Raw genomic sequence first — 16,122 nt, 5'->3', positions numbered from 1 at the left:
TTGACAGAGAGAGATCACAACTAGGCAGAGGCAGGTAGAGATGGGGGGGGGGGCAGGCTCCCTGCTGAGCAGAGAGCCCGATGCAGGGCTAGATCCCAGGACCCTGGGACCATGACCTGAGCCACCCAGGCGCCCCCAGAAGAGGGGATTTTTAACTACAAAGTCCTGACCAGCATTATGCTTTTATACAGAATAGGAATGGGCCCAGGGATAAAGGGGAGCGGGAAGTACAAGCTTGCAGTTTCAGAATGACTAAGTCACAGGGATGATAGGTACAGTATAGGGAATCTAGTCAGTGGTATTATAATAGCAGAGCAGGATGAAAGATGGTCGCTACACTTGTGGTGAGCATGACATAACATACAGAATTGTTAAATCACTATGCTGTACACCTGAAATTAATGTATTAACAAAGTTTGTCCACTCTATCTCAATTTTTTAAAAAAATACAAAAATCCTCTTGTGCCATCGCAGTGTGTCTAAGTTGATCTATGAAATGATGTTTGCATATGAATGCATGTATTATGTACTTATGACTGTTACAGTCAAAAGTTTAAAAGCCTGTTTCAGGGGTACATGCTCTGGAGTCTTTACCAGCTATATAATCTTTGTCAAGTTCTTTAACTTTTTGCTAAGCCTCCATTTCCTCATCTTTGTAAATGGAAGCACAGTAATTATAACAATGTTGAAATAGTTGCTGTGAAGACTAAATCCACAAGATAATTTTAAGATGATGCTGGTAATCACTCAAATATTAGCTGTCACTTAATTATGGGCTGGGAGCTATATAAAAAAACTGCAAGATACTAAAAAAAAATGGAATCTAAGAAGTCTGAGAATGAATTTCATTTATAATCTACAATACTAAAAAAAATGTGAATTTTTGGAAGCAGCAATTCGTAACAAAATTTTTAAAAACTTAATATTCTTTGACATATTTATTGCTCTCCTGTAAATTCATCCTAAGAAATTAATTGAAAAGAAAAAAGCAATTACATGTAAAAAAAAAAATAGCTCATTACAATGTTATTTACTTATTAAGGCAAAGAGTTGGAAACCAAGTTTTCATGAATAAGATAATGGCTGTGTAAACATACAGTACAACTAGATGAAATATTACAAACATTAAAATTATATTACTAAAAAAACTATGCATAAGTATGAAAATTCTTAGTATATTAGGTGAAAATGAATAAACATTTGTACATATACTTTAAAACAAGTAAAAACTGTATGTATGAAACTAAAAGCAACTGAAAATTGTGCTTTTTTTTTTCTTTCCTTCATTCTTTGAGGTAATTATTGTTCCTTGTTCTCACCCAAACAAAGAAAAGTCAGTATTTTAGTCCATTCAGGCTTCTACAACGAAACTCCACAGACTGGATAGCTTACAAACAAGAGAAATTTGCTTAAGAGTTCTGGAGCCTGGGAAGTCCTAGATAAGGCGCCAGCATGGTCGGCTCAGGGCCTTCTTCCTAGTTCATAGCGGAAGCCTTTTTGCTTGTGCCCTGACATGGCAGAAGGGGCTAGGATCTCTCCAAAGCCTCTCTATGGAGTCTTGGAACTGGGAAGGCACAAGGGCTCCAAGCTCAAGATTTAAGCTCCTGGGTGGCTCAGTGGGTTGGGCCTCTGCCTTCGGCTCAGGTCATGATCCCAGGGTCCTGGGATCCAGCGCTGCACCAGGCTCTCTGCTGGGCGGGGAGCCTGCTCCCCGCCCCCCCCGTCTCTGCCTGCCTCTCTGCCTACTTGTGATCTCTCTCTCTGCGTCAAATAAATAAATTAAAAAAAAAAAAAAAAAGATGTAAGCTCCTGCCAAAGGCCCCACCTCCTAATATCATCTTTGAGGGTTAGGATGTCAATATGGACTCCCAGGAAGATGAATATTCAGACCATACTAGTCAATTACAAGGATTCAGCTCAGTTTCACTATTTTCTTCCTACTATCTAGTTAAATCTATTTGAGACAGGATAAATGCAAAAATGGGACTCAAAGTTATCCAGTAATTATAAGTCAAACTTTTTTTTTTTTTAAGATTTTATTCATTTATTTGACAGAGAGATCACAAGTAGGCAGAGAGGCAGGCAGAGAGAGAGAGAGAGAGAGGGAAGCAGGCTCCCAGCCGAGCAGAGAGCCCGATGCGGGGCTCGATCCCAGGACTCTGAGATCATGACCTGAGCCGAAGGCAGCGGCTTAACCCACTGAGCCACCCAGGCGCCCCTCTCTCTTTCCTTTTTAAAGTGTTCAAAATAGGGAGTTGAAGAATACCTTAATTTGATATACTTATTAAAGTTATCTGGTATATGTTCTCAACTTTTACTAAGTTAATGAAGTTTGGGTTTTTGGATTAAATAATTCTCAAGAGAAAAAGTACATATAATTTTCATCATATTTTTAAGTTCCTGATTTATGTTCATTTAAGACTTTGATTCACAGACACCTTCAAATTCCTTTCTAAATCAAGTTTCAGTAATTATGTATCTAAAGCAACTATTTTTATTAATAAATTAGTTTCAGATTAATAAGCTAATAAGGCTACATGAAAATATAAACAGATTTTTGCTTTAGTTGTTGGTGACTAAAAAAGAACATTATGTTTATAGACCTTTAGCTGCCCAAATTAAACTTAACAGACTAAATTCAGAGCAATGAACTGCTAACTAACAGATTTAGCCCATCTCACCTATTAGGTAGAAATCTTAAGTTTGATTATAGCTGCAAAAAAGTAAATGTCTACATCTTTAATAAGCCGAAAAAATCTTCCTCTCTACCTTCTCTCACAAAAGTAGATTTTATATCTTCCATAGGATGCTATTTTTCTGAGAACTTTTTCCACTGAAATGGACAAAGAGATGTCAAAGCTATTTATACTTCCAAAATATACTCATGTATTAAAAATTGCTTTAATTAATAAGCTCTAGAAATATACTCCTTATGTAATTAGTTGTATTAAGTATCAAATAAGAAACTGGCTGGAGTCAGGTCTTTGCCTTATATTTTGGCCAACACTAGTTACTAATCTAGCTACCTCTTCTCTCATTTTTTTATCAGAACATAAAAGAAAATACTCACAACATAGATTTGTTATTTTTTGCTTGTTGGAATTTTTAGATTTTAAGTTCTTTCAAAAAGCTCCTTCTTTAACATTTAATTTGAAATACAATTTTTCAGGGTGCCTGGGTGGCTCAGTGGGTTAAAGCCTCTGTCTTTGGCTCAGGTCATGATCTCAGGGTCCTGGGATCGAGCCCCACATTAGGCTCTCTGCCAATGTTGTTGGTGACTAAAAAGAACATTATGTTTACAGACCTTTAGCTGCCCAAATTAAACTTAACAGACTAAATTCAGAGCAGGGAGCCTGTTTCCTTTCCTCTCTGTCTGCCTCTCTGCCTACTTGTGATCTCTGTCAAATCAATAAATAAAATCTTAAAAAAAAAATAAAAAAGGATTATTGACCTCCTGGAAAAATTGTTTCCTCCTGGAAAAAATTATATATTTTTTTAAGATTTTATTTATTGATTTGACAGACAGAGATCACAAGTAGGCAGAGAGATAGGAGGAAGCAGGCTCCCTGCTGAGCAGAAAGCCCGATGTGGGGCTCTGGGGCTTGATCCCAGGATTCTGGGATCATGACCCAAGTGGAAGGCACAGGCTTTAACCCACTGAGCCACTCAGGCGCCCCAGTAATCCCTTTTTAAAAGTAACCCTACCTTAGGCTAAATGAAATTGAGCACTGATTATTTCATGAACATAGTACCTTTCTTCTCAAGAACTAGAAGTTCTTTTTAATGTCCTCTTATCTCTAATCAAAAAAAATGTTGGGGGGAGGAGGAGGCTTACTTTAACATCCCTTGAAGTAGTGACATATTATCCTGGTTTTACAGATGGAGAATCAAGCACAAAGACATGTTATGTGATTTGCCAAAGTCTTAATGAGGCAATCACCAGTAACTGCAGGACCCAAGTTAATCACAAAATTGTAATTTTAGTGAATTTTGTTTTGAAAAGGACTTTCTGATTACAAAAATACAAAACCTTCTCCCAAAGACAGTATAAGGTATCTGGATAAAACCCTACAGTATCAGTCAGTATCTTGGTTAGCCTCTCAGAAAACCTTAACGTTCTCTCATTAAAATCCAAATCTGGTTAATTTATTCACATGTCTATCTTCCTTTCTCTAACTCCCAACATCCCTAGTTCCTAACGTCCTTATTCAGGATAAGACCCTTACTACATGAGATCCTATCATTCCAATACTCTCAACTCTTCCCACAGCTAAACCTTTCCCTCTCTTGCCCTCCTTCCACTGGCACCCTCCATCTTCAACCTCCAATTCTAAAACCTTTATTCCAGTCTCTTCAAATAGTAGAGGCAGACGTCAGCATTCATACTTCCACTCTAAGTCACTCAATCCACACACACATTAAACACATTGGTGCTGCCTCAAGATTCCTTTCCACCTCAACTCCTGATACCACCCAACCTAACAACTTAAACAGCCATATTAACCTTTTTCTTTTTTTTTTTAAAGATTTATTTACTTATTTATTTGACAGAGATCACAAGTAGGCAGAGAGGCAGGCAGAGAGAGAGAGGGAAGCAGGCTCCCTGCTGAGCAGAGAGCCTGAGACCCTGAGAGCATGACCTGAGCCGAAGGCAGAGGCTTTAACCCACTGAGCCACCCAGGCACCCCAATATTAACCTTTTTCTATAAATATCCTAGCAGATCCTGGCTCCTCTATTGCAACAACCTTTTCTACCTTAATATTCTCTCATCTATCATTACTCTGGAGTCTATCTTTTCTGGTCAATATCTATTTTTCAATTTTTCCCACTTCTACATGCTCTTTAACTTTACCAAAATTTCCAGTCCCTTAAAACAGCCGTCAGTTCTTTGTGTCTATGTATCACTCCAACCTCCCTTTTTTCTTTAAAATCAAGTCTGACTGGCATACATACTGGCATATGGTATGGTACAAACACAATGCATTTGGATCTCAGTTCTACCACTTACTCCCTTTTGTGGCTGTGGGCAAGTTACTAAACCACTCTTAAGTCTCAGTTATCTCCTCTGTAAACTATGGATAATACTTACCTCACATGGGTCATTAGGATTAAATCTAGCACAGCATATGACAAACAATAACAAAGTCTGAGAGACTTCTCTTTCCTAGACTTTGTTCTACCTTTTACCCAAGCCTTCTGTAAATGTTTTTTCTCTTTCTTGCATCACCTCAACAATAATCTCAACTCCCAATTTTCCCCTGAATGTGTTTAACCGTACTCTTTTCTGTCTCTACTTCATTACTTCCTATTTTGTCTTTAATACTCTTCCTCCAAACTCTCCTACCTATCAAGCATTTTCTATCTTGGGATGCCAGGGTGGCTCAGTTGGTTAAGCCACTGCCTTCGGCTCAGGTCATGATCCTGGAGTTCCAAGATCAAGTCCCACATCTCCTACCTCCTTGGGGAGTCTGCTTCTCCCCTTTCAGGCTCTCTTTTCCTCTCTCAAATAAATAAATAAAATCTCTTAAAAAAGAAAAAAAAAAGAATTTTCTGTCTTTTGTCTCTCAAAAACATTGCTGTTTCTTACCATTCATCTTCCCACTACTAAAATATTCTTCTTGGGCAATTTACCCCTGGTTCATCTATTACATATGTCAAAGACATCACCTCTAACTCTACCCTCTCAGCCTTCTTTGGAATACCAAACCTATATTTAATATACCTTATGAGACATCTTCTACCTTGATGCTTAGAGGTAGGGAAGTTTTAAAAGGCCAAAACTGAGATGTTTTCCCAATAAAAACCTCTGCCTCTTTCCACTTCATTTAAAAGCATCAAGAGGCCCAAATTTAAAATGCTGAAGTCATCCCACACTCTTCCTACTCATCCCTTCACATCCAGTCAAGTAATCATCTGGCCATCTGAACTGCCCCACAAACTTATCCTCAACAGTTTCAAATGCACTATTTCCTGCTGTTCTGACTTGGTTATTACATCTTCCTCATCAACTGTAGTTCATCTTCTCCCTCCAATCAACTGCCCAAATGAATCCCAGCATTCAGCTTTTTACACAAATCTGGGATCACTGCCTCACTTAAATTAGTAGTTCTGCACTGCCTACATGAAAAGACTTAAACTGGTACTTCTCATTAAGTATCCTTACTGACCTAAGACTTGCAGTTGGGAGTGAGGAAGGGTAGCTCAAAGAACAACTTTTCTTTGAACTCAGTGCATTGTCTGAAGTATTAATGAGGACCCTGTTCAAAAATATCATCGCTGACGAATTAAAATAAATTTTTTCATCTTGTCAAGACCGACTGACTTTCGGGGCACCTGTGTGGCTCAGTTGGTTGAGCACCCTACTCTTGATCTCAGCTCAGGTTTTGTTTTTTGGGGTTTTTTTTTTTTTTTTTTTTGACAGAGAGTGAGAACGCATGCATAATCACAAGCACAAGCACAAACACAAATGGGGAGGAGCAGGCCAAGGGAGGAGAGGGAGAAGCAGGCTCCAGAGAGCTGATGTAGGGCGGATGTAGGGCTGGACCCCAGGACCCTGGGATCATGACCTAAGCCCCAGACACTTAACTCTCTCAGCCATTGAGGTGCCCCGCTGGCTCAGGTCTTGATCTCAAGGTGGTGAGTTTGAGCCCCATATTGGGCTCCTGCCTGGGTATGGAGCCTACTAAGGACATGACAAGACAGGAGAGGGTAGGATAGGAGAAGAGAGGGGAGGGCAGAAGAAGAGAAAACAAAAACTGAATTTCAGCAGCTTCTTTCACATTCATCTTGTGGGGGTCATGCTCCAGGGCTAGCCATCACCCTTGCCCCAAGGTTGCTGACAAAACTTAAGCATAAATCTAGACTTCTCACAAACGCCTCCAACAGTCTTTTTTTTTTTTTAATTCAATTAACCAAAGTACAGTACATCATTAGTTTTTTATATAATGTTCTCCCCCACCACTCCTGCAAATAAGTATATCCAAAAAATTATTACTTTTCTCCTAACTTTTCATTTCCCATTTCATGCTTGTTCTTGTTTTGTTTTCCCCTCCTTTCTTGAAATGCCCTTCCCTTTCCATCATCCTTATCTCTGGCCAGCTCCTAAAATTTGACCTTTTCTGAAGCCTTCCTTCACACAACTCCCACACTGCCATCCGCAGCCAGGAATAATCACTTTCTCCTTGAGCCTTGAAGAACTTCATATACAGAACACACATCACATTTCAGAAGGATCTAGTTCCCTTGCTGGATAGTGAAAGCAGTTATCAGGTTTTACCTATCTTTGTATCTCCAGGGCTAAGGAAAAGTGGAAGTACCTAGAAGCCACTCAAATGTCACTGCACTGAAATTCTTGAAGAGAAAGTTACTAATGGTATCTGTCCTGAAAAATACTAAAAAATCCATATAATTCAAGCAACCAAAATTCTGAAATGCTTTTACATTTCACTAAGAGTGCAAACCCAAAACTGACCCCTAACTCCAAACTTACAAAGTCAATGTAATTCACAACAACAAGAAAAGTTTGGTGACTTTAGGCCACAACTCTTATACTAAAAGCTATCCTAAAGTTGACCAAACCCAATACCATCTTTTTAAATGAGAAATATTAAATCTAGGGGTGCCTGGGTGGCTCAGTGGGTTAAAACTTCTGCCTTTGGCTCAGGTCATGATCCCAGGGTCCTGGGATCAAGCCCCACATCGGACTCTCTGCTGAGCGGGGAGCCTGCTTCCTCTTCTCTCTTTGCCAGCCTCTCTGCCTATTTGTGATCTCTGTTAAATAAATAAATAAAATCTAAAATATATATATATATATAAAGTCTAAAATTCTAGGAAGTAGAAAAGTACTATAAATCTCCATTTATGAACGTATACTATAAATCTATAAATTATAAACATTTAGTTCCATATTATGAACAGAGACTGAATGACAACACTGCACTTCTGGCATTTAAGACTGTATTATTTCTCTTCCTTAATCTATATATGTGATAAAAATACATCAATTTTCTTATGTTGATCCATTAATGCAGTCTCAAGATAAACCCAGTCTGACTATGAAGCTTTGTTTCGTATTTAGTTCACTGAATTGGGTTTGATTTGCTACTTCTTGAAAATTCTCAGCCATTATCTCTGAGTATTTCCTCTCCTCCATGATCTGTTTTGGAACTATGAGCTGTTACGTTGGACTTGTTCCTTTAACTATTCATGTTTCTTAATCTTCCAATTTTATAAACTCTATCTTTGAGTTCAGCCTCTTGTCTATAGCAGAAGATTTTAACCTTTTGTGTCAATAGTCTTCTTTGACTGACTGAAGGCTATGGCCCCCTTCTCAGAATAATATTAAAGGCCTAAAACAAAATACATAGGATTACAAAAGAATCAATTATACTGAAATAGCTATCAAAATATTTTTAATTTAGACACAGCAATAGCCATGCTTTATTAAGATACACATAAACTCTACCAATGGTTTAATAACTGTAACTTCATTTATTTATTTATTTATTTTTAAGTAAGCTTTACACCCAAAAGGGGGCTTAAACTCACAACCCTGAGATGAAGAGTCACATGTTCTTCTGAATGACCCTGCAAGCCGTCCCTACAATGACTCAAAGCACTATTTCAATAAATCTGTAACAAATGAACAGCAACTGAACCATAAGAAAAAAAAATCTGACTTATTGGTGTTACAGGTTGAATAGTATCCCTCTAAAAAAATATATGTTGTGTTCAAACCCTCTACCTCAGAACATGACCTTACTTGGAAATAAGGTCACTACAAGTGTAATTTATTTAGAGGGGGTCATACTGGAGTAGAGGCGGCTCCTAATCCAATAAGACTGGTATCACATGGCCGCTTGAAGACACAGAGACACACAGGCAGAACATCATGTGATGATGAAGGCAGGAAATGCAATCAGGCAGCTGCAAGCCAAAAAATGCCAGACTGCCATCAACCACCAAAAGCCAGATTAAGGAAGGATTCCCCTACTGGTTTAATAGGAACGTGGCCCTGCCAACACCTTGATATTCGACTTTCAGCCTCCAAAATTGATACAATGGATTTCTGTTGTTTTAAGCTATCCATTTTGTGGTACTTTTTTACATTACAGCAGCCCTAGGAAACTAACTGCTCTCACAAGTATCTCTAATGCTGCTATGGTTTGTTGGAAATTCTGTCAATTATGAATGTAAACAAATTTCAATTAGAGATTAGTAAAAACACTCTTAATTCTAAGAACCCTATGTCTGAAGCAATTTAATAACTCGGTCTAAAATCCATTACTAATGAACTATGTTTTAACAAAAATAATGAACTACATTTAAACAAAAATACATGAAGAGCTCTTTTTCATCTCAAACCATACTGAGTGCCATAAAAACATCTCAGGGATCTGTAATGACTTTGGCTGTCAACTCTAAAATGAGATGCAGGGGCGCCTGGGTGGCTCAGTGGGTTACAGCCTGTGCCTCTGGCTCAGGTCATGATCCCAGGGTCGAGGGATCGAGCCCCGCATGGGGCTCTCTGCTGGTCAGGGAGCCTGCTTCCTCCTCTCTCTCTCTGCCTGCCTCTGTCTACTTGTGATCTCTGTCAAATAAATAAATAAAATCTTTAAAATAAAATAAAATGAGATGCAGCTCAGACATAAAACTTGTCATAAATAGTGAATTAAATCTAACTACCAAAGAATGAAAAAACTCATTATCTAAGTTAACTTCTTAAAATAATTACGTGTAAAATTATCCCTTAGTCTTAGGTTAATACGATTAATATGAATAACCAAATGAAAAGACTTTTGACACTTCTTAGCCAGTAAGTAAAGCATGAGAGAGCTGGTCTCTTGTTATTCCTTTTAGAATATATTCCTTTTAGAACTACTAAAAGTAGTATATTCCTTTTAGAACTACTCAAGTTGGTTTAAGCCCAATAGTCTTTTGTTCACTTATTCATCCAGGGGCCATAGTTTTTAAAAGAAAAAAAAAAAAAAAAAAAAAAAACAGTACAAAGTTCTCTACATGTGAGGTATATACATTATCAAAGACATGTGGCTATTAAGCCCAAAATAATAAAGTCTTAAAAGATTATGAATGGGGGCACCTGGGTGGCTCAGTGGGTTAAAGCCTCTGCCTTCGGCTCAGGTCATGATCCCAGCCAGGGTCCTGGGATCGAGCCCCAAGTCGGGCTCTCTGCTCAGTGGGGAGCCTGCTTCCTCCTCTCTCTCTCTGCCTGCCTCTCTCCCTACTTGTGATCTGTCTGTCAAACAAATAAATAAAAATCTTAAAAAAAAAAAGATTATGAATGTACTAATTGTCTCCAAATTTTTTACCTCAGCCCTTCAAAATTCATGCTTTTACTTCAGTATCCTACCAGATCTCTACTGGAAGACTTTCATTTGCTTAAATATGTCAAAAACAACATAATAAAATTAATCAAAAAAATCATTAACAAATACATATGTTTGTCTATCACTAAATTATTTCAGGGTAATTTAGTACAAGAAGGACCTCTAATGATGCTTAGTTCAAATTGCTCAAATGAAATGAGCAAACTGAGACCCACAGATGCTGCACTTGTCCAGAAGCACAGAATAATTAGTGACAGCTAGGACAGAAAGGGATCTCCCAATTCCAAGTCCAATGCTCTTTATGTTACACCATACTACATAGAAGCTAGTTAAAAGTTATGTAAATTATCTGCAAAAGCCTTTTGTATGATCACTTTAATTCTATTCATAACATGATATTTAAAAACAGTCTGGTTGCCCAAAACCTAACAAGTTTTGGGGTTTGGGGGTTTTTTTGTTTTGTTTTTTTTTTTAGTTTGGGGGTTTTTTAAATCAATTTTATTTTACCACCCAGGGCATTTTAAAAATAGGAAAAGGATTTCATTTCCACCTTTAAATTTGGCAAAAATGTTTTCAAAGAGAACTGGACACATATTTCAAGACATAAGCACTGTCATGTGAATTTTTCCTTTCTAGAGAGCAATATAGCAGAAAAAACTTAAAATTTACATCTTCTTTAACTCCATTCCTAGACTATCTTCAGGAAAGAGTAAGATTTGGATGATGACAGAGCTAAGGATCAAATGCAGCACTGTTCAGTACTAACAGAATATCCAACGATAGTAGCCTGGTTAAAACTAATGTATGTTATATACTGAACATAAAAACTATGCCATTAAAAACTATGTTCTGGGGGAAACGCCTAAGTGGCTCAGTCATTCGTTAAGCATCTGCCTTCTGCCTTCCACTCAGGTCACCATCCCAGGGTCCTGGGATCTAGCCTTACATTGTCTGCTTCTATCTCCACCACTCCCCCGATTCTCCCTCTCCCACTCCCGTTGCTTGGGTTCCCTCTCTCTTTGTCTCTGTCAAATAAATAAATAAAATGTTTTAAAAAAAAGTATACATGTATGTACATAAAATAATACAGAAAAAAGCCATCATAGTGCATGGTACATAGTAAAAAGCCAATAAATAAAAAGGATTCATCATCAACATCACTGGAAAGGTTTGATTACAGTATATCAAATGTTAAGAGTTGTTATCTGAGAAACAAATACACAAATAAATTATTATTACTTACTCCCTTTAAGGACTATTTTGTACATTATCGTAAATTACTACTTTTGCAAGAAGGAATTTTTTTTTAATTGACTCTTTAAGTTAGTTCGTTATTACTGAAGGATGGAAAAGAAAAGCAGACTTTTACAAACCCTTCCCCAAATTTGGCACTGCATAAGATAAAGTCTTACATATAATAGATCCTTCATTAATTATTGGTTAAATATACACTCACAATCAACTTTTGAGAGCTATCTCTCCACACGAAACTCTAATTTCAAGTAATATAGTATGTATTAGAGGATTTCAAAATGAGGCCTCTAAAGGCCTTACTGGATTTTTCCACAATGGTTACCTAGAAAAAGTTACTGGTTTCCCAAAATATTGGGTGATTTTCAGTCTTTAAAAAGTTGAAATCAGGTGAATAACATTTAAGTGTTAAAAACAGTCTCTAATGTAATTAAATTCCTACTGATTATGGCTCCTAAAAAAGGAAAATGAAGGTAAAAAAAAATATATGAAAGGCCCAGATAAAATCCATATTATGGGGGAATTTTACTATGCTGAGGCTTTAAGTGTGTCTGCCATAACACACATATATATATATATATATCTTTTGTTGTTTCTTATTATATACAACTATAAGTAATAAATTACCTCTATTAAAGTAATAAATTACCATTTATATAGTAAAGATAAGATAAATTATTGGAATAAAAACTACATTCCAAAGGAGTTCACACTTTGTGGCTTAGCTAATGAACAATGTTGGCTCTAATAAAACTGATTACCAGATAAACACATCGTTTCCTAAAATTTAAAAAAAAATTTTTTTAAATAAAACCTCCAAGAGTTTGTCCCCATAATATCTCATTAAAAAATACATATGCTAAAATATTTTTTACTGTTCTACCAAAACTAACATAACAAAGCCCTAGGGAATAACTTTTTAATAATGCAGGAGAAATTTGTGAAAAAAAAAAAAACAGAATTCTAAAGGTCTCAGTGAATGAGGTAATCTCCAAGGTGGCCTATATCAAAAACTTTTAATTTTTTTGAGTTTAAAAAAAAGGCAACCCTCTCAACTTGCCTTTTGGTGTCTCAAATCCCAACATCTTTGGGATTAAAAAGTACTGGGAATTGTTTACTGATTTTCAGTGTAAGAGCAGTATCATCCACCAATATCACTAATGAAAAACCTGCATCCTTAATCTGCCCACAAGTATTAGAAAAAGTCTATTTAGAAACAATGTATTTTATGCATGTGTCAATTCACCTTCCCTCATTTTTCTATTAGATGCATCCAGAGAGAAAATATTAACATTTTACTTTAAATATGGTAATTTGTCTTTTCCCATCTCTAAAACAGAATTTGACATTTGATCCAGTCTACTTTCTTAAAAGATACCAGTAAAAATTATCGTCCTTCCGTTCAGGATTTTTAGCAGTTTCTCCCCTAACTAAGTGTTATCTGAGATACTTCTTGATCTCTCTCAAAGTAGGTCTAATCTGCGGAAGGCAGTGAGACAGTGCACTGCACTGTGAATGGACAGCCAGGTATTTTATGAATGGAGGCGATCACGTGATCCCAGCACCTCCCCGAACTGATATTTCCCACATAACTGTGTCAACATTCTGAGAATAGAGGTAGTTGTTTGTGTGTGCGTATGTTTTTGAATTTAACCTATAACTTGTAATTCTCCTTACTTCCTGATCTCGAAAATCTATAAGAAGACAGACAGTCAGGCTTTGAATCTTTGTCCTGGGAAATCCTTTCAAGATGTCCAAGGTGATGGATGTTTAATTATTTTTTTATGAATGAAGAGTGTGCTATGCAAATGAGGGCGATTCACAAAAAGAGAGAGAACATGGCGGCCACTTCTGCTTCTAGACTGCACTGACACTGCAGCAATCTACCTTCTCCCACACCCGCTCATCAGAAGAGTGTGTTGGGGGTGGGGGGGGGGGTGGAGGTTTGAGGAGAAACGCTGTTTGGCATTTCTCAAGCTATTTTATGTTAAACAGGCCTAGGCTTTGGATTTTAAAGTTCTCTGAAAAAGGTCTGACTCGAGGAATGCACTTTATTTAAAGGAATGCATCCTAGGACTAGTCCTAACTCTCTTAACTCTTTCCAATCCTCCAAAGATAAACAAAACTTGAGCTTAATTACAAGAGAACGGACGCAAATATTCTGCACGAAATTAAATCCGGTCTCCGTAAAAACTGTTACCGCACCATTATTCTTGCAGGCAGCCGTTACCTTGAAGCAAAATATTTAAAAGGCAACATATTTCGTTTGGAAAACAAACCGCCCAAATAAACACAAACTTAAACCATGACACTCTAGAAGTTAATGAATGAAGTCATCAACACATTCAGCAATGTAAATACTGTTTAACCAAGGTAAACGGTGTTTCTCAATACAGCCGAAGGATAAAAATTAACATTCAATATTCTTCTATGCCCCTGATAAAAGCATGCCCAGCATTCGCAAAGGTAAAACGTAACAGTTCAATGTCTCCCACACTCCAGGTGCCCTTCGTTATTAAATTCTAAAAATGTTTCCCTAGTTCCATTTTCTACATGAAGCTTACAGGTCATAAGTTTAAAAGGGGGGAGGGGGGAGGTTTAATCGGTATTTAAGAGTCACTGACTCATCGAATTAAGATTCAAGAGCAGTTTGCTGCAGGAGGTGCTCCCACACATTAGTTTCCAAGTAAAATAGCTATAAAAGAAGCAGGATAGATATTCAGGGTATATGGACTGGTAGGCTAAAGTGAAAAAGGGCAGGCCAGGGGTCTTCGAGGCAAACAATTTCTACCCCGCCACCATCCGTCCACATTAGTCCATCTCATAGGCGTACAATTGCCATCCCACCCCAACACTCAATACCCTCCCCCAGAAGTAAGCAACTGAACGCGCAAGGGGGGGGGGGGGGGGGGGCTGCCATTAAATGGCTAAAGAAATCAAATGTTATCTCCAGAACAAGATGCACCGAACTCTCCAAGCTTGCAAGCTTTCCGGCACCCAAGTCTCAGAGGGGTCGGAAGGATGGGGGGGGGGCTACTAATCAAGATCAATGAGGCGCTTACTCGTTGTCAGAAGTCGCCGTCTCCTCGCTCATCTTTCCCTCACCGCGATCCGATCTGGAGATGGAGGAGCAACAGCAGGCGGAGGAGCAGCAGCAGCACCGAGGGGCAGGAGGCAGCGGCGGCCGGGGGGGCGCGGGTGCAGCGGCTCAGGGGCCTCACCATGGTGGATGCCTCACCCGGAACGGTGCCCCCCCAGCCGGGAACCCCGGCCACCCCCGCAGGGGGGTGGCGGCAACAACCTCCGCCGTGGCGACCCCAGCCTCTTCCTCCGCCTCAGCGCCCAGCCAAAGGATCCGAGGAGGCCAAGGAGGGTGGGTGGAAAGGAAAAAGGGCAGAGGGGCTGCGAAGGCTGACTGGAGAGCTGCTCCTCCCGCCACCGGGGTGGAGCGCGGCGGGGTCCGGCCAGGAAGGAGCGGGCGGGCGGAGAACCCGGGAGCAGAGGCGGCGCTTCCCTCAGGGATGCGGCGAGGAGGAAGCAGAGATCCGTTCGGTGGGGGCCGGCGGGAGGGTGCCGAGCCCAGGCTCCAGGCGGCGGCGGCGGCGCGGTCCTGCCGGAGCCCACCCCACCATCTCCCACCTCGCCGCCGGCTGCCCGCTTAGCGCCGAGAGGCGGCCGGGGCGGTCCTCAGCCACGAGCAGGACCGGGGCGAGGGGCCTCGCGGCGGCGGATTCCTCCAGACACGCTCCAGCCGGGACGCCTCCAGGAGGGGGAGGAGGGGGCGGCGGGGAGCGTGTGAGGCCAGGGCAGGCAAGCCGATCTCCCCCACCCGGGTCGGAGAAGAGCAGGCGTACTCAGGAGACAGGGTCCCGGGAGGCAGCGGGAGAACGAGGAGAGCGGACGCAGGTCCCCCACCAGCCGGTGCCCACCAGCAGCTCGGCGGGCCAGCTCCTCACACCCGCCAGAGGGGAGCCGTGAGGGGGGCGGCGGAAGCGCTCACGCCGCCCGCTCCTTCCGCCGCCGCCGCCGCTGCCCGAACCGGGGGCGCCCAAGGGAGAAGGAGGCGAAGTAGTCCCTGGCGACTTCTCCCGGCCGCCTGCCTCCCCCGGGGGCCAGAGCGGACGCGGGGTGCGGTTGCCGAGCGCAGTACCCGGGCTGTGAGGGCGTGTGAGTAGGGCTAAAAGCTGCGGCCTCCGGGCGAATCACTGCAACTCGAAGTCGTGTGCAGCATAGCAAGTTTCAGGAAAGTAGTTCCCTCCTCCCTTCATTTCCCAAATCGTTGTCGAGCCACAGAGTGGGGAAAGGAGGAGGGAGGCGGAGGGATACGCCAGGCACCGTGTTCGGTGTGCGTGCGCGCGCTCCAAACTCTTGGCACGCCGCGAAAGGGGGCGGGGGTGTGAGCTGCACGGGGAGCTGCTTGGGAGGTTGCATTGTTGCGGCGCGTTACTCCCCGTTACACCCCGTTACTCGCTTTGGAATATCTGGGTTGTTAGAACGAGGAGGCTAGAATGACACGGTGGTCAA

At 40.6% G+C, this 16,122-nt stretch overlaps 2 protein-coding genes across 2 annotated transcripts in view; one reads left to right on the top strand and one right to left on the bottom strand.

Moving 5' to 3' along the window:
* Positions 1–14,752, bottom strand: part of SPRED1 (sprouty related EVH1 domain containing 1) — a 114,380-nt gene extending 99,628 nt beyond the window's left edge. The window contains exon 1 of the mRNA XM_032343238.1: positions 14,661–14,752. Coding sequence (XP_032199129.1) covers positions 14,661–14,692 — 32 coding nt within the window. The 5' untranslated portion in view covers positions 14,693–14,752. The remainder of the gene's footprint in view (positions 1–14,660) is intronic.
* A 68-nt stretch (positions 14,753–14,820) lies between these two features.
* On the top strand, positions 14,821–15,576 carry LOC116590149 (basic salivary proline-rich protein 3-like). The gene has a single exon (XM_032341795.1). The coding sequence runs from the start codon at positions 14,821–14,823 to the stop codon at positions 15,574–15,576; it is 756 nt and encodes a 251-aa protein (XP_032197686.1).
* Positions 15,577–16,122: the final 546 nt, after the last annotated feature.

Source organism: Mustela erminea, chromosome 5 (genome assembly GCF_009829155.1).
Source record: "Mustela erminea isolate mMusErm1 chromosome 5, mMusErm1.Pri, whole genome shotgun sequence".
NCBI classification, from domain to species: Eukaryota; Metazoa; Chordata; class Mammalia; order Carnivora; family Mustelidae; genus Mustela; species Mustela erminea.
This window is presented reverse-complemented; position numbering and strand designations above follow the sequence as displayed.

Bases quoted from the DNA above. Each gene is read 5' to 3' on its own strand.
- LOC116590149 (XM_032341795.1), top strand. From the start codon at position 14,821: ATGGTGGATGCCTCACCCGGAACGGTGCCCCCCCAGCCGGGAACCCCG.